Genomic DNA, 23,256 nt, shown 5'->3' with positions numbered 1-23,256 from the left:
GATGACTTTCTCCTCAGCTGCAAACAAAACAACAAAATTAATGGCTCTCATTGACAGATAAGGCAATTATTTAAATGGGCGAGATCACATTAATGACAATGACATTTAAATTGCAACTAGCCAGGGCAATTAGCATCATTCCTTTCTTTCTGTTCTACCCATAAGAAACAAAGTACAAATTCGCTGTGAACCCCAACTGGAACCAGGGCATGATTTAAACACACACACATATATTTAGAGACCTCAGTATCAACGGTTAAAAAAAAAAAAAAAGAAAAGTTGGATTATATTGACTCACTTTGCTCTGCTTTCTGTCCAGGTAGAACTGATGTTGACTAATTGCCATCACCCATATGGACTTGATCAGAGAATTGCTGGCATACCAGGTCTGAACTACAAAACTGCTCTGTCCAAAGGTTCGCCTTGACACAGTTATTCTAAAAATTTGAAGGAAAAAAACTCTGATTGATAAATGGTACAGATAAGCATGACACCCTAATGCATGCCCTACTATTCAGATTGACAGACGGTAAGCATAAAAACATGTGGAATTTACAAGCGATCCACACATTAAACTTAGGAATGGGACCTCATAGTAGATGACATTTTGTTGTTTAAGATTGTTCAATGTGAACAGAGATTTTAAGGCTTGCGCATTTGGGCGTATTGAGGCATATAACGCAATATTGGTGATATTTCGCCATCCGGGAGCTGCGGGTGTTGTGTTCACCTGTCTGTACAACTGAATCATAGTATATAGCTGTATGCGGGTATACACAGCTGTGAGCATAAACATATATACGGCCCTGGACGTAGACTTCTGCAACCAGAGGCGTACTTCTATATGAATTGCATGTTTTTTACTATACGTGGGTACATGCAGCTTCAATCACAAAAATGCATATGCACTTCGGCATCAATCTATAAAAGTATGCATGTTTATGCTCAAAACGGTGTATACTCACATAAAGCTGTATTCTATAATTAATTTGTACAGGTGCCTGTGCGCAACACCTGTGGCTCCCACTGAATTACAGGATATGGCTGTGCGTAAGGAAGATAGGAATCCACCGGCACGCCAAATAAATGCGTTTCACATATTTATTGCGCAGGCATCATCCCATAAGTCATAAGAAATGTTTTGGGGCCTTACAGGGTCCATTCCTCAAGGCTTTTCATGCATGATCTGCTTTAATTGTAATATAACCATGAAGGCCACCAGCTGACCAGCTATGGTCTGTGGCCACCTCAAGTGCTCATACACAGGTGGGTATTGAAGCATATAAATGTAAAAATGGCCATATTTCAGCACCCAGGACTGACAGGTACTGCATACAGCCTCCTATACAAATGAATTACAGGATATGGCTACAGACCTCTGCGCTAAAGGATGTATGACTGTATACGTTTGCGCTTAGAGCTGCGAATATCTGTCTATAGCCATATCGTACAATTCATTTGTATAGAAGGCAGTACGCAGCTGAGTGTGGAAATATGGCCACATCTAGGTTATATGCTTCAATACTCACCTGTGCATGAGCTCTAAAAGGTGGCCACAGACCACAAGTGCTCAATTGGTGGCCTTCATGGTCATATTACAAATAAAGCAGATCATTGAGGAAGAAGTCAGCACATGCTGGGGGGGGGGGGTGGTTGTCTGCTCATTCATACCTCTAGCTGCATGGTCCTGCCTCATCTGCTAACCTTTTTCTCTGGGTGCATGTGATTGGCTGACAATTATTTATTTATTTTTTTAAGGACAACACAAGATGTGCGTTTGTGGATTCTGTCAGATTTTTTTTTAAATGATTCCAATTGACATAGCATGGTTTATCTTGGGGGTCAAAATAGTCAACACTATTGTATATTATTTGATACAGAAAAGTCAATCTCTGACAACTCGCTTGTTCTTCTGACACACTGAAATTCTGAGAATTCACAAACAAGTTTTTTTTTTTTTTTACCTGCGGGGATCGTGAACTTCCACTGCAAATTTCTTCTCTCTAAAGTACAAATTCTCCAGCTGCTTCCACTGAAATAGCTGCAAGAGAGACAGAAAAAAAAAAAAAAAAGGTTTCGCTATAAATAACCGTATCATTATCTATTTAATGTGCAGCACGCTCTGCGGTGAAAACGTATTACGACCATAGGAAGCCTGAGCAAGCAAGGCAATTGGAAGCTTAAATCATGCTGGAATGGTTGCGGTTGTTATTTACGGTGAAAATAAAAGGTTTGGAATAAGCACTGTAAACAGAACACGGCCTTCACTACAAAGAACGGCAAAACATACACTGAGATTTCGAAGAAAAGGACATTTTCTGAAAACTGGATTCCAATACTTGTGCCAGACTTCAGGAGGAGAAACCTTTTAGTTTTTGCAATAAAAACTACAAACATAAAATATAAAATCAGAAAAAAAAAACACTTTTTTACTGGCGATACGATCAGCTCTGCCTGTCAGGAGGAACTGATCCAAAGCTCCATGTAAAGCCGGGCAAAGACTGTTCAAATCTCAGCCAAGGGCCAACCGAGATTCGAACCACGTATGGGCAGGCTGATTGAACAACTTGGTTACATGTCCGATTTTTCATGCGATTATTGCCAGCGGCTATAGCTGCTAGCAATAATCACTGCATGTTTTCCTGGCAGGGCTGGCTCCCTGCACCCCCTTGCCTGGAGAACACAAAAGCTCCATGGGAGGGATTCCCTCATCATCTATGGCCAGCTTACTATTAAATGGACATGCATCCGATTAGACTTGACCAACCTTGTGTCCGTCTAAGTCCAGAAAAAAAAAAATAGAATGAAAGGTCGGCGTTCTTTTTGGGTTTTTTCTTTTTTACCTATGCGTGAGCCAATATGGGTCCTTAAATCTCCAGCAGCAAAGCACATGGATGTCACAAATGTGATATCCCTTACATTCCGCTCCAATTCAAAAGGGGATCCGATTCAGAAGGGGGTCTTTTCTGTGTGAAAAAGACAAAAATGTAATCTCTGCTAAAGTAGAGATTTAGCCCATCTCAGCAGAGATCACATGACCTGGTGCCTAGGCCTCTAGATATGTGATCAGCAAAAAAGGGAACTTGGAGCAGCAAACTGGTTAACGCGTTTGTACTCCTAAGCCAAATCTTTTTTTTGCTTAAGATAGCATAGGGGTTTTAACCCCTTCCTACTCTATTTTTTTTTTTTTTTTTTTGCTGTTTCCTGCTGGCTAGATGTCTCTTCACTTTATGTTCTGAACAACAAGCAACAGAAAGTTGGCGCATATGTCACCAGAATATTTTTCCCCATTGGAAGATTTCCCCTCACCTCTTGCTCTCGACAACTCTAACATTTTGAATTTCCCCTTACTTTTGGTCTCTCTGGCAATGGTGTGAATCTCCCAAACTACAAAGATAAAGGGTCTAACCCAGAAATGCTCTCATGTTTTATGCCAGAGGAACCCCTAAAATAATTTTTCTGGTCTCAGGGAACCCTTACTGAAACCAATTCTTTGGGGGTCAATAGTAAAAATACCTGACCTGGCTGGTCAGTAGGAAGAATATAACCCTTACAGTGGTGGTATGAATGTCCCCATTACGGAAAGCTCAAAAGATATGCCGCTGGCCAAGTGACGTTGGTCAATAAGCCACAGCTCAAGGAACCCCTAGCATTCCCTGGTTGAAAATGGCTGCTCTAGAGGTTGCCAGGAGTTCCTTGAGCTCTGACTGATTGACTTCCAATCTTATGGTGCTTAGACAGTTCCAGGGCCAACACCACTTGGCAAAGCCAGCTTCATGATCTCTTTAGCTGTCTGTAAGAATGACATTTTAACCAATGTAAGGGGAGTTTTTCCCCACTGACCCTCAATGAATTAGTTTTAGCAGGGGTTCCCTGAGACCTACAATTATTGTAGTGGGGCAAAAGGTTGAGAAAGACTGCTCTAGAGCAGGGGGTCTTCACACTTTCTAAACATAGGGCCAGTTTAATATCATTCAGACTTTGGGGGGGGGGGGGGGGGGTCAGACTGTGGTAAGTGGGAGTAGAAAATACCCTAGTGTTGGTGGTGGGAGAAGGAATATTACCCTATCATTGGTCTTAGTGGAGGAATAGTGCCCCATCATTGGAAGGAATATTGCCCCATTGTTAGTGTCATTGAAATAATAGTGCCCCTTCTTTGGTGCCAGTGGAAGGAATAGTGCCCCATGGTTTATGTCGTTGAGAGGAATAGTGCCTTACTGTTGGTGTCAGTGGCCGGAATAGTGTTCCACTGTTTTATATCAGTAGGAGAAATTATGCCCCAATGTTGGTGTCAGTGGGAGGAATAGTGCCCCATGGTTGGTATCAGTGGGAGGAATGGTGCCCTATCATTGGTGTCAGTGGAACGAATGGCACCCCATTATTGAGGTCATTGGGAGGAATAGTGCCTTAAGCTATACAATTTTCTTTAGATTTTTTTTCCTTTAGATTTACCAAAACATAATATGAGGTCAAACAGTTTTAATTGTTATGCAATCAGGCAGGCTCTTGCACTACATTGGTTTGGTAAATCTAAAGGAAATCAAATAACAAAAGTTGTATAGTGTGTATCCTGCTTTACTGTTGGTGTCAGCGGCAGGAATAGTGCTCCATTGATTTACATCAGTAGGAGAAATGATGCCCCAATGTTGGTGTCAGTGGAAGGGAAAAGTGCCCCATCATCGTTGGTGTCAGTGGAAGGTACTAGTGCCCCATTGTTGGTGTCAGTGGAAGGAATAGTGCCCCAAGGGCTGAATAATGGAAAGCAAAGGGCCACAGCCGGCCCTCAGGCCACCATTTGGAGACCACTGCTCTGGAGGACCCCGGGTAAGAATGGCTGATCTAGACTATGAATGTGCCTACTGTATAATTTGCCTTTATAAAAAAACATCTGCTATATGCACAGAACTAAATGCAGCAGTCAGCTGTCCGAGGTTTTATCATTGTAGTACAGTGAAAGCCTGCTCCAAACGCAATAAACTATGGAGAAAACATTTAACCTTGCAATACACAAGGAGGCAAATACATGTTTTTATAGGATGTATTAAAACACACACAACAGCCGCAAACAATATCCTTTGTGCATACAGAGTTTTGCATGCAGTTTGTTAAAGGGAGCTTATATTTCCATAGATTTGAATCGAGTTCCACATGCAGAAGTGAACTAACAATCGTCCCATGCCAAACTCAGCAACTTGTGCAACTTTAACAGTTCCGGAACTTGAAATGCCAATCTGCCAGGCTTAAAATCGACAAGACAAACTGTGACATATAAAGTGCCGCAGCCCATAGCAACCAAAAATAAATCTGTCGTCTCACTAATCTAAAGTCTGATTGATTGTTATGGGTTCGAATTTTCCAATGCTCAACAAATGCACCTATCGATTTCTTGGATACAATTGACACGATATTTAGCAGAACTACCGGTCCCAAGGAGTCAGTCTATATCTGAACAGTACAAAATCCAAAACAAAACATTTATTATATTGCAGATTACCAACTCTTAGATGAGATGGCTGCATTAGTATTCTTTTTTAGGCTTTCTTCTATTTTCACCTGGTGATCCAGACAGCAAGTCTGTTGCTTTTCAGGAGCACAAGCTCTCCAGCAGAATGCATCAGTTTACATGGATGAGACAAACCACTTAACACTGACAGGGAATTGTCAGCCATTTATTCATGCAAAGCCTTTACCCCCCAATTTTTTTTTTTTTTGCGTAACTGATTATAAAGTGTTAGCTGGAGTTGGCTTCAATTTATTAAAATCTGCTAAGACATTTAACACTCCCCTGACCCCAGACTGACAGTGTTGCTGTGCCTCCTGTACGCCTTCATCCAGAGTGGGAGCATTCTAATACAGGAGTGTTACTGGCCAGATCACCAGGTGAAAACAAGGGGAAAAAGGCATAGAAAAGAAAACTAATGCAGCCACCACAACTAATATTTGGTAAGCTGCAATATAATACATGTTTGGGTTTGGGCTTAATAAAGCTTTAAGGAACTCCCAGCATGCTTCTTTAGAAACCAAGATAGGAATGCTGGTACTTTTAGTTCCACAACTTGTTCTGACCTCTGTTGCAAATTATTTTGGTGTCCTTCTACTGCACCAAAAACAGCGGAAAGTCCTCCTTTTGGACAGGATGATTAGAAACATCGGTCACAATTTTCAGCTCATTTTCATTCCCTGCATGTTCAGTGCCTCCAGTATGGAAGTCTTACTGTACAGGAACCCCAAAGTACACCCAGCAATGTATGTCTGAGTTACGCGGGCATCCTGGTCTCCAGCCTTCAGGGGAAACAACAGTTGTTGGCCTGCAATGTCCAACCCAAGTGCCACCCCAGGAACATTAAGGTGGGACTTCTGCAATAGACACAACATCTAAAATCTGCGACCCCCTTATGTCTGGTTGGGTATGGGTACTTCCAGGATCAGAAAAGGGTTAACAGAGCAAAAAATAAAATCGATCCTTGTACTCACAGATTCTCCAACATGTTTTGTTCGAAGAGTGAGCATTTAGGAATCAGGAAGAAAAGGTCACAACAGGTCCTCATTGGGCAGCACAGTAACATATTGGTTAGTACTTTTGCCTTGCAGCACTGGGGTCCTCTGTTAACATCCCAACCTGGACATGATCTGCATGGAGTTTGGATGTTCTCCCGGTGCTTTCATTGGTTTTCTCCAGGTACTCCCAGTTCCTTCCACACTCCAAAGACATGCTGGTAGGTTAATTGGCTCCTGTCCAAATTTGCCCCAGTATCTATGTAAGAGAGGAGCCTTAGACTGTAAGTTCCTTGGGCAGGAACGGATGTGAACGTAGTTTGTGTCTCCAGCACATCAAGTATCCTTCAAATCAAGTCCAAGTGTAAATTCGGTGATCACATCACAGTGTTAAGTGTGACATTTAGGGGGGCACACAGCACCCCTTCTTCAGGCATGTACAGTATGTAAAGCGCCATGGAAATTGTTGGTGCTATATACTTACCTGTAATGAATAACGTAGGAGGCAGATTTCTCAATGAAAGACCTTCCTGACTATTCCCATACCAAGTCCATGCCAGGTTTAAAGATTGAAGTTTATGGATAACCTAATAAAAATGGCAATGCATGCCACCTATATAAACATCTCTAACAAACTTAAAGGGCAGTTAAAAAAAAAAAAAAAAAAGCAGAAAATCTTGTTCTCAGGAAGGCGGAAAGGTTTGTTAACACTTGTACACAATGACATGTTGCAAGCCCTAGCACCCAGCCACCAACAGCTGCACGCCAAATGTCCAGCGTCAGCCCAGCAAACACTGAATGTCATTGACTGCCGGCTTACCTATTGTGTTCCCTCCTGGAATATTAAGTCCCCCATTGTATGCTAGTAATCCAAGGGTTAGTAATCCACAGATGGGCTCTGCATGTGTGTCTGCTGCTCGCCTGACACTTTGTGAGAGTGCTGAGATACTGGAAAGGTGAAACTCCCAGCCCTGCCCATCCCACTGATGACACACCAATTACATCACAGCTTGTATCAGCACACACAGGAACATTTACATACACATGCCCATCTCATCTGTTACTGGAAGACACCTTCTCCCAACATTCTGGGAGCAGGTCAATGAGAAAAGAAAAAGTTACATTCTGTTCTTTTTTTTAATCTTACAATCTGCTTCTGTAGAATTCCAAGAATACAACACGCCCTCCCTGATGAAGAATTGATGTTTCTGTATTTACCCCCAAACACTGTTCTGCTGATTATACAACCATAAAAAGTTTTTTTTTTTTAATAATCACCTTTTTTATTTGTTTATAGACTTCTGCTTCGTGTGAGTTTATTAAGATGTTTTTGTTTTTAATAGAGTTTTGCTTTTGAAAGTGGCGGAAGCAAAATGTTTATAAAATAAAAGTAACCTCTACTTTGGGTGGGCTAAACATTGGAATTATAACAAACAGTTTTCATCAGTGTGATTTATTTTATTAATTTACTTTTTGTTGTTCTGTTGTTATCTTTGTAAGGTGAGCTTGGGAGTTTTGAATGGCACCTATAAATAAAATATAGTATTATTTTCTTTTTTTTTGTTTTGTATAGGTTTTTTTTTTTTTTGCAGTTTTTAGGCTTGGTTCACACTGCCCCGACTTGGGATCCAACTTGTGCGACCCACAAGTTGCATGACGTGAAATACCATGTCAGTCAATGATGGATGTCTTAATTAGCGCTACTGAAGTCGTTCCGACTTTAGAAAAGGTTCCCAAGGTGACTTCTATCCGACTTGTGCCCATAGACTTTAAAGTGTTACTAAACCCAGGAGCCTGCATTCACTATATCTGGTCTCCCACAGTACACAGAACATGGAAATGCAATTACCGTATTTATCGGCGTATAACACGCACCCCAATTTTAGGAGGGAAGTTTAAGGAAAAAAAACTTAAAGAACTTTGACGCAAAATTAGGGTCACAGCTCATCAATGCAGCCTGTTCAGTGCCCATCTGCAGCCTCACATTTCCCATCATTGCAGCCTCGCCAGTGTTGGATTATCCCGCCGTCTCCGAGGGAAGAGGAGGAGCGAGCGTCGCTGAATTACATAGAGCCGCGATCTCCTGTGTACCCGGCGCTCCACTCACAGCCACGCCTCCTGGCCCTGCTCATATGATAGGCAGAACAGTGGCCCAATGTGGGGCCAGGAGGCGTGGCTGTGCGTGATGGAACGCCGGGTACACAGGAGATCGTGACTCTGTGTAATTCAGCAGCGCTCGCTCCTCTTCCCTCAGAGACAGCAGGGATCAGCATATAACGCGCACACACAACTTTCCCCTGATTTTAAGAGGAACAAAGTGCATGTTATATGCCGATAAATACAGTATTTTAATAAATATAAACTGCTAAATACCTTTTCTCATCAGCATTATATAGCAGTCTTGTGACTTCTATCAGTATCGGGCCGAGCACTGGTTAAAGCTTGTAGGATGAGTTTTCTGACTGTCCTATGAAACTGTAATTAATACTCACAGTCGCCAGGAAGTCGCCTGGCAAAGTCGCACCATAAGTCGCACAACTTTCAGGTCGCAGCAGTATGAACCGAGCCTTAGTCCTCGTTCACATTTGTGTGATTTGTAGCACTTTAGCCATAATGCACAACAAGAGTCATCCTGTTATCGTCTATGGGACCCATTCACATCGATGCAACGCACTTCCGTACAACTTGGTACAAAAAAGGTGCCGGTACTATTTTTTGGTGCCTCATCGTGCATTTTTGGCCCCATGGACTTCAACAGAAGAGCATAAAAAATGCATAAGACCCCATCAAAAATATACACGCAAAACACATGAAAATCAGATGCACAAGTGTGAACTGAGGCTAATACTAGCCACAAACCAGTCGAAAAATCATTCAAACAGGTTTTCGAAAAATGAACACATGGTCGCAAGAGCAAATGATATTGCCATCATGTAATGACTCAATTGTGAACAATAAATCGTTTAATGGACTTAAAGTTCACCTTTACAGAAAACGTGTAAAGGTGAACTTACACTGGACCCTGTCCCCATCGCACCAGGTCCCGCCAACCTGGAGAGCGACAATCGTCCATTCCGACAGCTCATATCACCGCTTTACCAGTCAGGGAATTTAAAATCCCTGCGGCTTTCTCTCCTCTTCGCCCGCGGTGACAGGAGGGGCTACGCAGGTTCTGATTGGTCGGCACTGCCCATGTGACGGCGCTGACCAATTAGAACACTCCTAAACTTACCTCCTGACGGGGTATGGTTTGGAGATTAAGCCGAGGGGATTTCTAAGCACCAGACCGGTGAGGCGGCTATACGATATGTCAGAACGGGTGATCGCCACGCTCCAGGCCAGTAGGATTGGGGGGGGGGGGGATCCTGTGTAAGTTTACCTTTTGCCACGTACACACGACCGGACTTTACGGCATACTTGGTCCTGTGGACCGGAGTCCGTCGGACAATTCGATTGTGTGTGGGCTCCAGCGGACTTTTTTTCCCCAAAAGTTCGACGGACCTAGAAATGAAACATGTTTCAAATCTTTGACGGACTCGAGTGCGGTCGAAAAGTCCGCTCGTCTGTATGCTAGTCCGACGGACAAAAACCGACGCTAGGGCAGCTATTGGCTATGAACTTCCTTGTTTTATTCCGGTCGTACGTCATCACGTACGAATCCGTCGGACTTTGGTTGATCGTGTGTAGGCAAGTCCGTTCATTCGGAAAGTCCGTCGTAAAGTCCGTTGAAAAGTCCGCCGAACAAAGTCTGCCGTAAAGTCCGACCGTGTGTACGCGGCATCACAGATTTTTCTGTAAAGGTGAATTTACCCTTTAAATTAATCAGTTTCTCAATAATTTTGTGTCACATATGTGCAGTACTAACAGTTCAATTTTTATTGGGCGAGAAACACATTAACCTTTCAATTTTTTTCATCCGTTCAGCAGAAGTTTTCCAAATGTTTTCTTTGATTTTTTTGGCTCAAAAACATCACAACCGATTTTTGATTTTTGAACTTTCCAAATGACAGATTGTCAAACAATTTTTCATCTAGTGCAAGGGCCTGCCTGATTGCATACAAATTGGAAGGGTTTAGGTTTGACCTCATATTATTTGGTTTTGATAAAGCCAAAGGAAACACAGTGGCCAAGAAGTGGTTAGCACTTCCGCCTAGCAGCACTAGGGTTGTGGGTTCAAATCTTTTGTTCTGCAAATCTCAACCATGGCACTACCTGCCTGGAGTTTGCATCTTCTCCCTGTGCCTGCGTGGATTTCCTCTGGGTACTCCGGTTTCCTCCCACACTCCAAAGACATGCTGGTAGGTTAAAGTGGTTGTAAACCCTTACAGACCATTTTAACCTACAGGTAAGCCTAGATGAAGGCTTACCTGTTGGTGCAAGAAATATCTCCTTAACCTACATGGTTAAGGAGATATTTTCCTAAAAACGGGCACTATGTCTGCGGCTCATGCGCACTTAGTGTGCCGTTAATGATGGCGATCATGCCGTCACTGATGGCTCCCACGCACATGCGACGGAGTGACGTAATCGCTGCTCTGGCCAGTCACACGCCAGAGCAGCTATACCCGGAAGTCACTCCGGGTATCATGGCGGCGATGGAGGAGGTGAACGAGGGTCGCTACGGGGGCTCAGGTAAGTAATTCATAATGAGCTAGTATGCTATGCATACTAGCTCATTATGCCTTTGTCCTGCAGGGTGTTTTTTTTTTGTTTTTTTTTTTATTTAGAGAGGGTTTACTTCCTCTTTAATTGGTCCTGTCTAAATTGGCCCTATTAAATGAATGTGAGTTAGGGACATTAGATTGTAAGCTCCTTGAGGACAGGGACTGATGTGATTGTACTATATATGTAAAGTGCTGTGTAAATTGAAGAGGCTATACAAGTACCTGTAATAAATAAATATAATGTATGGCCAGCCTTATGTCTGGCACATACGAGAAAATTTAACAAATGATTCTTTGTGACTTTTTGCATGCCACTATATCGAATATGAGATTGCTACTAAGTATACAGAAACTCTCATACATTCCAGTATAACTTCCCGTGTGCCTAGCAATGGAACAGTGTGCCATGGGAAGTGATATCATGTACATGTGGCCCAAGTGTTTACCACGCCTTTCGGCCATATCCGTTTGGAGTGTTGTGGTCGTGCATTGCTCTCTTCACGTAGAACAATTTTATATCCTCCAAACATTTCCCTTTCTCCTTCCAGGTTAATTTCGTGTTTCTGATCAAGCGTGGTCTGGGTCACTTAATTTTTTATGGGCAAATACTGTACTGATTAAATGAAAATCGTTTGTTCCGTTATCTTATGAGAAAAACTTTCGTCCTTTTCCCTTTGGATTTTTTTGCATGAACTTGTCATGATCGGCTCTCGAAAGCTGTGTACTAACAATCAGATTTTCTCACAGTGTGTAGAAGGCATTATACCCCCTGCTACCCACAAACCCAATACATTCCTTCTTTTCCTGCCATCTTCTAGCTGGTCTGATGAGGTCACCAGTATGTCTTCTTCTTCTTTCTCCAATGGGGGATTGGCATTCTTCCACTTTGATTCTATTTTGACATGACAGCCCTGCTCATTCCTGGAATACTGTGAACCCACCCTGGGTAATGACGCCCCTAGAGTGCATGTAAACGACAGGAAATGGGTAGAACCACAGTATCATTCTGCCCAAAGGGAACCTCCGGGGCTAGATCAAGGAGAAACCGGAGGACAATGATGGAGAAGAAAGTGGAGGTGGGAAATCATTTTTTTTTTTTTTAATTTTATTATATGGGGGGGGGGAATCTGAAAATGAAAATAAAAAATTCTTGAAATTCTACTTCAATGAAGGGTCAGGCCATGTAGAGTTTGCCAAGTGGAAGACAAAACATGCATCCAACCATCAGAAGGGCTTGTTGCATACAGAGATTTCTCAGATCTATATTAAATACCTTTGTGACAGCAACTGATACAAGAAAGGGAAGGAAGGTGTTCGCTGAGCGTGTGTCAGTACTCTACATCAGTCGCCAATTAAAATAGTAACTGGCTCCGAGTATCTGAGAGGCAGGTGACTCATTCAACAACTATTGGTGAGACAACTACCTGTTTATTAAGACATGTACAATCTTCTTTGCTTTCTATTTTTTGGCATACTCTGCTATAGGAAACCTTGCCTCTTATCTTGACAGTTACTTATGCTAAGCATTATAGGAGTTAAAGTAGATCCAATCTCAATCACTGGAATCTCATATAAGTTTTAACATGTTATACAATTCAAAAATCTTTTCAAATCTGCAACTTTAATATAAAAATAAATACCTGGTAATCCTTGTTCAGACACTTTCTGGTATAATTGTGACAACTGTCTGCCGATGGTGCATTGTCACCTTATCACATGCGCCCCTGGTGGAAACTACTGGCTGCAATACAGACATTGCACAGGCATGGTCCAGTGATGCCAAAATTGGGGAACTGGTCCAGAGCAATGAAGTGCAGCCAACACTGGAGCGAGTGAATGCAGACAAGTAGCTGAAAGAGGCTGGAGGAGATCAGCGGCACCGGGATAAAGAAAAAGGATGAAAAAAAATGGTAAAAAAACAGAATTTAAAAAAAAAAAAGGCAGTTGCTTACAGAACACCACGTTTTGGGAAACTAAATTTCATTCAGATAGGGTTTTAAATACTAACCTCCCAAAAAATGTGATGTCCCATTCTCCCATTCTATGCCTCCACCTTGGACACTCTTTGGCTTCATTCAGATGGCCAAATGGCAGCGGATAGTTTGATGCATTTAGTTTGTATGCGGCCACAGTCTGTGCCCAGGATTGGTCAGACGATCTATTCACATACAACTTCTCGGATGAGTGGTTGCATACTACCAGCAGCAGTGTCGCCTATTGATTTTTATAGAGTGTATCCAAGTAGTGTCTACACAACCATTGGCAAGAATCTGGTGATTCCTACCAGTAGCTATCTGATTGTAGCCTTAAAGAAGAGCTCCAGCCACCCCCCACCAAAAAATGTAAAGCCAGCAGCTACAAAAATACTGTAGACAAGCGGAGCTTCCCCTTTTGTCTTTAGCTGGCCATAGATGGTTTGAAATTCGGCCGGTTCAACAGGAACTGGATGAATTTTGATTCAACTATGGGCAGGCTGGTTGCAGTTGTACTGAAGTTGATCTATTGATCGACTTCAGTACAGTCAGCCTGTTGGGTTCTTTCACCCAATCACAGCCGGCGGCTATAGCAGCCAGTAGTGATCATTATATTCCGCCAGTAAGAAAGGCTCCCCACTGGCAGAAACCACTGACTGTTGATGGAGGAACAAAGCAATCTTTTTTTTTTCCTTCAACTAGTGGTTGAAGGAAAGAAAATTGCATAACGCATGGAATGCCTTAGGGCTCATTAACACTAGTGGTTGGAGGGGCAGTAAAAGCCTGGCTGAGCCACACTCTTACGACACACCACCCACTACCCCCTTTAGCTGCAGAGGCAATGGCTTTGGGTGTATGCATGCCATGGCCGCAATCCTTTGAAATGCTCAATGAAGAGACCTTAAAGTATAACTAAAGCTAAACTATTTTTTCAGATATAGACAAAATGCTGAGCCAACACACTTTGGGGGTTGTTTACAAAAGGCAAATCCACTTTGCACTGCAAGTGCACTTGGAAGTGCAGTCGCTCTAAATCTGAGGAGTAGATCTGAAAGAAGTGGAAGCTCTGCTGATTTTATCATCCAATCATGTGCAAGCTAAAATGCTGGTTTTTATTTTCCTTGCATGTCCCCCTTGGATCTACAGCGACTTTACTTCCAAGTGCACTTGCAGTGCAAAGTGCTTTTTCCTTTAGTAAATAACCCCCTTTGTGTCATTTTTATCTGGAGCCGGTCCATAGCACTGTACCACCTACACTGGAGTGAGTGCATATAGACAAAAAGTGGCTGCAAAAAGACTGCAGGAGATCAGCGACACAGAGTTACAAAAAGAGATGAAACTGTATTTTATGGGAAAACATGTCAATAGTTTATGGTAAAACATTTAGTAAATGACATGTCAACCAGTTTGGGTTTAGATCTACTTTAATAGCAAGTTTGAACATTTATAAAGGTCGCATTGCGTGATTGATTTTTTTTTTTCTTTTGTGTTGTTATGCAGAAAAATGCTGCATTTCTATGCATCCCACCGCAATGCACCTTAAAGCAGCGCATATAGAGAACAATTTTCAATGTGCCATGGTGTGGATCAATGCAGCTCAACGAATATTACCTAATAGTAAAAAAAAAAAAAAAAAAAAAAGCTGGAAAGATATTTACAACTAGAATTTTACAGTATGTGTGTTTGCATAGGAGGAGAAATGAATGAGTTCTAATTGCAGTTTTTCTCTAATCTGGGATATAAAATGAGCACGGACTTGACATATTATTCATGAGTAAGGAACAGACTCACTAGATCCTGAGCTAGTCAACCATTAATAGTGAGATTTAAGGAGGAGTGCAGGTCTTAAAGACACACCTAGCCTCGTTGTACTTGTGTCATTAGTGTATCACAGTGTGACTAATCATAGTCCACATTCCACACTATGAGAACTGTCCTTTCCCTGGATAGGAACCGGTCTCATCCACCAACGTCTCCGCGGCTCGCTGACAGTGACTAAAACCCCGTCACTGTACGCCATTCCTCAGCTGAAACTCATTAAAGAGACAGCGAGGCTTCAGCTAGCAAGGCAGCGTTCAGGGATCTCAGGGGTAACGTGTGTCAGGATGAATCTCGACTTTCTAAAACCACACTTATTTTGAAGAACAAAGTCTCAGAACATATGATTCAATTTCCTCTGGTGTTGTGACCTCACACGTGATGTCATCCGCCTTCACCACAATCTAGACAGATTACCTTGGAATGACATGGGGTCCACGAGCCTTCTAAAACGGAAGCCAAAAAAGAAGAAAAAAACTTCCCTATATCTAATATGACACAGTGCTTACTTCTGTAAATTGTAAAGGTTTACGGAGGCGTTCAGTGAACTTAAAGCAGAACTGTGAGATTACAGCATAAAATATAAATACGTGATCTACCAGGCAAAACATAAGTAACTCTGGTCAGCTAGTCTTGTGATCCTGCTGCTCTGCCGCTGAAAATGTTTTCCACTCACTGATCACCCTCCTGGTTTGGATTGATATCTCCAGGGGCTTTGCTCCGAGTACTATAAACATTCTGAAGCAGGAAAACGCTCACTGCTCACAGGCATGGATCCACTCCAGGTGTCAACTCAATTGTCTCCCAGGATAAAGAGCCCCAGGTGCTGGCTAGTGCTGAATCATGTTGAAGGTGAATGAGAAAATCCGGACAGCCGCACTCCAGGAAGATTTAGTTCAAAAATTATTTATTATAAATTCTTGAGCATATAGCATACAAAACACTGTGGCAGAAAATACGGGCAATCAGCTAACGCGTTTCGCACTTATGCTAAGTGCTTACTCATAGATGATCACATCACAGCTATGAGTAAGCACTTAGCATAAGTGCGAAACGCGTTAGTGATTGCCTGTACTTTCTGCCACAGTGTTTTGTATGCTATATGCTCAAGAATTCATAATAAATCATTTTTGAACTACATCTTCCTGGAGTGCGGCTGTCCGGATTTTCTCATTCACCTTACTATAAACATTCTGCAAGTGCTAAAGCCCTGATGAAGAGGGTTTTTTTGGCCCCCAAAACGTGTCATCTGCCTTTTAATCTTTGTTGTCATTTGCAGACTCAATAAAGTGCCTTTTTGGACAGAGACACAGCTTTTACTAACTCGCCTGTTAGGTGTGCAGGTTCCTAGAACCCCGAAATCATTCCTTCTTGGAGTCTCTGGTTTACAGATACCTAAGCACTCCAAGAAACTGCTTAGACATGTCCTGACAGCCGCGAGATGCCTTATAGCCCTTTATTGGAAACGACGGGACCCGCCTACTCAAACAGACCAATACACCAGAATAAAAGACATAGAACTGATGGAAAAAATGACTGCTAGATTACAAGATAGATTGGAGGCACATGATAAGGTCTGGGAAGAATGGCATAGACGAGAAGACCCGCCTTGAACCAATGACTGAGCCTCCCCCTCCTTCCCTCTCCCTTCCCTCCCTACTCTCTTTTCTTTACTGTACTCTTTTCCATTTTTTCTCACTAGACAATGCTAAGGTCCATCTTGAAACCCACTTGTTGACTATTGAACTTTATATGGAACCTGATATAATCCTTATATATTTGAATAATTGCTTATTGATGCTGAATGCTTGTCAGTTTTGTCGCTGTACACAGTGAATTTTGTACAATACAGTGTCATTGTCTTTTCTATTCACTTGAATATATGTTTAATAAAAAACGTTATTTGAAAAAAAAAAACATGGGGTGCAACTTGTCATGCAACTTTAGTGTCTAAAGTTGCATGACAAGTTGTACAGGTGTGAATGGAGCCTAATACCTAATGACCTGGCCATGAAGGCATTTGCTCATGCACTTCCTGTAGGGTCTGCACATCTGCTGTACCCATGTCCAGCAGGCAGAGTTGGACTTCCTCATAATGTCTAAAGCAGTGCTTCTCAACTCCTGTCCTCGGGACCCACTAACAGGCCAGTTTTGCAAGATAACTTAAATACATCACAGGTGATATAATTTGCTGCTCAGCGATTGCAGTTTTCTAGTCTGCATCTCCCCAGCGTAATACTTAAATTCCGGCCTGTTAGTGGGTCCTGAGGACCAGAGTTGAGAACCACTGGTCTAAAGCAAGTGTGCAGACACAAGAACTTACCAATTGCCAATAAAGCCCCCAAGAGATGGATGGTTTAACTTTTCACAAATCTCAAATATCGGTTTGGGGTGGATTGACCCTTTAAAGTACTTTATTGCTTTAGTGACCAATGCACCTGCAATTCAGCACTTATTGTCCTGTTTGGAATGCAGTTAGCTGCCTCGTGTTGCTTTGAAGGCTCTCATATCAAAGTGTTAACTGACACACCTCTTGTATAGCAGATATTGTCAATTGGCAATCCTCCATAATGACTCACCTTTGCAGCTGTGATTTTATTTTTAAAGCAAGTGCAATTAGAGCCATTCATATCAGCGATTCTATTATATCTATGATCATCAGCAAAATTGTCAGGAAATTGCATCACCCATCTGATTGATATTTTATCAAAGTGAAAGATGACAATTTTGCTCCTTGCACTGGTTTGTATTGCACGCAAAATAAATCTGTCTCTACTGCAATGCATCTTTTGGTGTCAGTCTAAAACTGGGAGCTTACTGACAGGAGAGATAAATACAGAGATCACCTCAGTGTGTTGATGCCTTAAAGTGGATGGATGTAAACCCCCAATTTTTTTTTTTTTGATGTCATAATGTAGAGTATACGATTTCCTATCATTTGAGCCCAGTCTTGCCACAAAGTTAATCCAGCTCTGAGCTGAGCAATCCTCTTTTATTGTTCAGTGAGATAAAACTTGACAAACAGAGAAAAACTTTGTCAAATCCTCCCCCTTGCTGTGAGTGACAGGTGATTTACATATCTTGTGCATTAGCCTAAGACATGCATTATTTTTTAATTCCCTCCCCCACTCCTTTCTTCAGCAGCTCTGCAAGGATTGGCTGTTCCATACCTCAGCATGATTTGGCATGCTGAAGTCATGTGGTTACTTTCCTGTCTTTTCACTGGATGTTAGAGATCATAACAGAAGTTCAGTGTAAGAAATACACAGGAGAAAATGCATATTGACAAGGGGAGTGTAGAGGTGGGCGGGGAGTCTGACATCAAGACTCCACCCACCGAGCTCCAGACAACAGGCCCACCCACAGAATCTGCAGTTTTTGCGGGTCTCATAACAGACAGAGGGGAGACATTTGACAGGTAAAGATACATGCAGGAGGCATGTATATCCTTATAGATAACACCTATGGCAGTAGTTTAGAAAGGATGACATTGGGTTTACATCTACTTTAATTGTCCAAGCAGCAGATTGGGGGGGGTGTAGGTCGGTGACCATGCTGTACTGCTTAACCGCAGTGGAGAAAAGTAAGATTGCCGACCTGTTCACAAGGTTGCGCAGTGTTCGCAAGACTAGGCTTTAGGACATGTGTATTTTATTTTAGCCATTAGCCTGGAGTGCATCTTGATTATGAACCAAATGTTTTGCCTTTCTGAAAGTAGAAAAACAGAAACCTGAACGGGGCTCTAAAGGCTGCTGTGCACTCCCATGTGACAGCGCAGGAGCCCAACATTTGCTGCTCGCAAACAAAGCCGTCACATGGGTGTCATGTTTTTCCTCCATACTGGAAGTACTTGGTATAGTGCAGCAAGCAGGTGCAATTAAATTGGGTACAGTCTCCCTTGGGGGTCTCGTACTGTCATTTTGTGGTATCTTTGAGCCTAGAGCCTCTTGCACACTGCTGCCTGAAAATGCTTAGTTTGCAGGCATACAGTGTTTTTTTTACGGATCTAAAATGCTCAAACATCGGTACCATACGCAAGAGGCCTATCAGCACAAATACATATTACAATTTTAAATTATTTCATTTTAATAAACTATTAATTATTTTAGTGAACGTAAGAAAATGGTGTATAAGGGAGGCACCCCATGGGGCTGCTGATGATTAGCCCAACTTTATACTTAGAGCTTATCACTCTAAATTGCAATCGAGGTAAAAAAGATAAGAAATAATGGGTGCTCTTAATATATATAATACAGCCAATAATATACCAAATATATAAAAAGTCAAATCCTTATTACAAATTTTTTTTTTTTTTTAAATGTTTACATGACGGTGGGAAGTACATTCCCACCATACATTACATAAAACCATGAGAGTAGCAGTCAGGCATGTGGAAGAGTATCGAAAAACATTATTTTAAATTAGTTTTTTTAAAATAAAAAAAATACATTTTTAAATAATTTTTAAAATAAATTGTAATTTTTTAAAATTTAATTATAACTTAATTTCATTATTTTAGTTTGTAGCTTTGAATCATAGTCTAGGTTGACTTAGGGCCCATTCACACTTAAGAATTCTGATGCGGTGTGGTAATGCACATTACAACACACTTAAGCGTGCGTTGCATTAAGGCAGCCTATCATAATGAACAGGCTGCCTACGCACCCCAGTGGATGAAATGGCATACATGACCCTCTTAAAAACACAACACACAGTATATGCATTGTGGTAAGTTGGGCTCTACTGTAAAACGTGTTTGGGGTGCCATTTACAATGAAATGCACTGCAACACACATAGAATAGATGCTTTGCCATACATTGTGGTAGCGCGTATTAACATGTGCATTTTAGCCCACATTGCCACAACAAAAATGTGACTGGGCTAGAGTTCACTGTACACAATCTGGTAAACAGTTAATTGTAAAACAATGTTTTTTCTTCACTTGAGAATGAGGTTGGACCATGTGATTCTCCCATTCATCATCTGTAACGGTATCCCGGTAGGATAACATTCCAGGTTCACAGGCTTTATTGTGTCCAGAACAGGAAGCCCAGATGTGCACGAGAGCCAAAAGGTTTGCTCAAATGGTCGGTTTCTTTATCAAGCAACAGAATATGCTTGCCTGTGTTGTGCCTCTATAGATCGGATGTTTTACATGTCAATAGTAGAAACTCTCTTCCCACATGTCTGTAAACTGGGCAAAGTTCATAAGAGCAAAAGTTTGGAGGCACAAATAGTTGCTCAAGAAAAAACAGCAGGGCCTCACAAATAAGAGCAGCCTCAAAACTTTGGCAGGTTCACTAAATGGTTAATTATTGGTGAAGCATGGGCTAAAAATTGAGGAATGGGTGTCTGCTAAAATTTTTTTTTACAGGAATTAGGAAATTTACCAGCAGCTACAAAATCATGGCATATTGATAGTATGCAAAACTATTTATAGGAAAGAGAAGTAATCTTAAAGTATATGTAGACCAAAGCACTAAAATCTCAAAAATCTTAGAATGTAAGTTTAAAAATTCTCAAAATTTTTAAATCTGCATGTTATGAGGGGCCTTGTTTAGGTACATCCCGTAATAGGGTGACAACGCTCTGTCCCTGTATTCAAATTGGATTCCTGTGTTGTCACACAAGATTCCTATGGAGACTGCAAGTGGCATTACACAGGCACGGTCCTCTGTCACCATGAGGAAACCCACCCTGGGAAATGACATGAAACCATCAATGGAGTGCATGCAGGAATGAGGTGGCTTTAATAGCTTTGCTAAATAGTTCATTCATATGCTCAGAAATCACAATTCAGTGGGACTGTGGATGTTCTACCTTTCTAGGTCCTGCAGGCTGAGTTGGCATTTGGATAGCTATAGCAAGGGTTTTAAAATATATATAAATATATATAATTATTTTTTTTTATTTAGGGAATCATGGACACCTGTGGATTGATACCAAATTGGGTGGCATATGTGGGTTCACTTGAGATCCTGTGGACTGTGCAGCCACCATCTGCTCAGTGCATCCATTGCTTGTGTTTTTAAAAAATGTCCCACCCTGGTAGGGGGGGGGGTCACTGTTTCATCGACAAGGTTTGGTGCCACAGCATTAAATGTCTTTCAGATGTTGCAGATTTCTCAGAAGGTGACATGAGACAAACCCTTCCCTTGGTTCATGTGTTTTTTGTTTTTTTTTAACCATTAGACTTAAAGTGTGAGTATCCTTAATAGTATTTTTTTAGTTATAAATGGAGCCTGATGGACAGTCAACCCCTCCCTATCGTATGTGTCTCAGATATACAGACAATACGATCTCCCAGGTATAGCTCTATTCCTGCCCATCATTAGTTTTAGGTGTTCCTGGCCACCTTTTGTGTTCCAGATATATCTTGTTACCCTCTTTTTAAAATAAAATAAATAGGAAGTCTAGGGAGAACATTGAAGATTAAAGTGGCCAAAGCACAGCCCTGGGAACTCAATGCTGAGATCTCACCAAATCTTCGAGAGAAAGAAAAACTGTAAAGTTGTTAAACATCCAAGGATCTGCCAAATAAATTTAGGGTGGTCCAGCCCTCTAATTCTGCTGGTATCTGGGGAGACATTAGCAGGTGATAGGAATACTAAAGTACGCCTCATCTCTGTCAGGGTATATGGGAAATTACAGGCCTGTAATAAAACAATGACTGAAGGTAGCTGTCATTGCTGGTCTAAAGGCTATTGGCCAGCTCAAGATAAAGAAAACATCCTCTGTTTACTACACAAGTAAATATAATTGTAGTGTCATTCCTGCTATGCTAAAAAGCCGAGCTGCGGTTATTGATCAATATTCAGAAGGAAATGAGACACTGGTATGGCAGAAGATAGGATTCTTGGCAGCTGCCTTCAATTAGTCATTCCTGCCCCTGGCACACTGATATCAGGGAGAATACGTAGACTCTGTGCCTGTCTACTGGACGTATTACATCTTAGCTTGTTACTCAGCTGAGGGTTGCAAGTGCATTATTGCAAAACACATCTGCTATCTGTCCGGAAAGTCGAGCTGTGTGCGCCTCAGTATCTAATAACAGAAACATGGTGGTCAGTGAGCTATTGTGTACTGGAGAGATATCGGGGAAAGGGATGTATGAACCACACTGTGGGAGGTGAGGTCTATATTCAGCCCTGAACAGGATGGATAATGTCATTGTAGTGGAGCATTATTGTACACAATGGATGCAGCTATTTCATGATGTGAATATTTTATGCCATACAAGGCAGGCATAGTGTGGTGTGGACTAAAATTTCAGCACTACAGAGATAACCATAAGGAGCCATCAATCAATAGCCTGGAAGCAAGCTATGGAGATGCCACCTTGAGACATGAATTAAAGATGTAAAAGTAAAACACTAAGTACTGTAAGTACTGACATTTAACGACATTAAATTTTCTAAAGCAATATGTTTTATAACCAATTGCCTTTTTTGTTTTTTTCATTTAAACCCCCCCCCCCCAATCTCAATTCTACTGATCTACTCCAGTCTTTTACAGCCACCTTTGGTCTACATGCACTCATTGCAGTGTTGGTTGCACATCATTGCTGTGTACTACATTCCTGATAATGAAGACAGTTGTACAGGGCCGCCCATACCACCGGGCCTCCTGTAGTGGCCCCTGAGCCCCCTCATTTATCAGAGGGCCCAGCTGGCAGCTCCAGACTTCATGTAGAAGATTACTATCCCTTGAAGACAAACGGGTAGGCGGGTCTGGGGTCAGGCATTTGGGGGCCCCATCAGGTAGGCTGTATGGGACCCCATGATTTCTAACAGCAGACCTGCAGTTGTACATGCCTATGAAATGTGTGCCAGCAAGGCCACTTGTAGTCTCCATCAGGAGGGCATATCATATGGCATCTAATGCAAGGTATTGGGTGCTGGAATGACTCAACCCATATTGCTGCCGATTGTCAATTCATACAGCAAACCATTGCCATTAGCACACCAGTATGCAAAACATCAGCTCTTTAGCTGGCACATTAAAGTATATGTGAACCCTCAACTTTTAAAACAAACGTCTCAGTTTAAAATAGTCATGAATGGCAAAACATTTGTGTATAGATATAAAAAATAAAAATTAAAAAAAAAAAAAAAAAAAAAAAAAAACACATTAAAATACCTTTTTTTACCCTTTTTTTAGACGTGATCTCAGCTGCATAGAGGGGTGGGGGAGGAGAAACAGCAGCACTACGGTCTTCCTAGTGAAATACTGTGCGGGGGTTGGAATGTCAGGACAAGTCTGCTCATTGGAGGAGAGCAGGCTGAGTTCCCAGCATAGCCAGAAA

General features: G+C 41.8%; 1 protein-coding gene across 5 annotated transcripts in view; it reads right to left on the bottom strand.

Annotated features, from left to right (window-relative positions):
• Positions 1–23,256, bottom strand: part of FRMD4B (FERM domain containing 4B) — a 332,830-nt gene that overhangs the window by 20,389 nt on the left and 289,185 nt on the right. For all 5 annotated transcript variants that reach the window (XM_073592115.1, XM_073592114.1, XM_073592117.1 and 2 more), the window contains 2 exons: positions 1,965–2,041; positions 299–437 (listed from right to left, as the gene is read on the bottom strand). In XM_073592115.1, the coding sequence (XP_073448216.1) occupies positions 299–437; positions 1,965–2,041 (216 nt within the window). The remainder of the gene's footprint in view (positions 1–298; positions 438–1,964; positions 2,042–23,256) is intronic.

This window comes from Aquarana catesbeiana, linkage group LG07 (assembly GCF_042186555.1).
Source record: "Aquarana catesbeiana isolate 2022-GZ linkage group LG07, ASM4218655v1, whole genome shotgun sequence".
In the NCBI taxonomy this organism is placed as follows: Eukaryota; Metazoa; Chordata; class Amphibia; order Anura; family Ranidae; genus Aquarana; species Aquarana catesbeiana.
The sequence above is the reverse complement of the archived record's forward strand: the minus strand, read 5'-3'. Positions and strand labels throughout refer to the sequence as shown.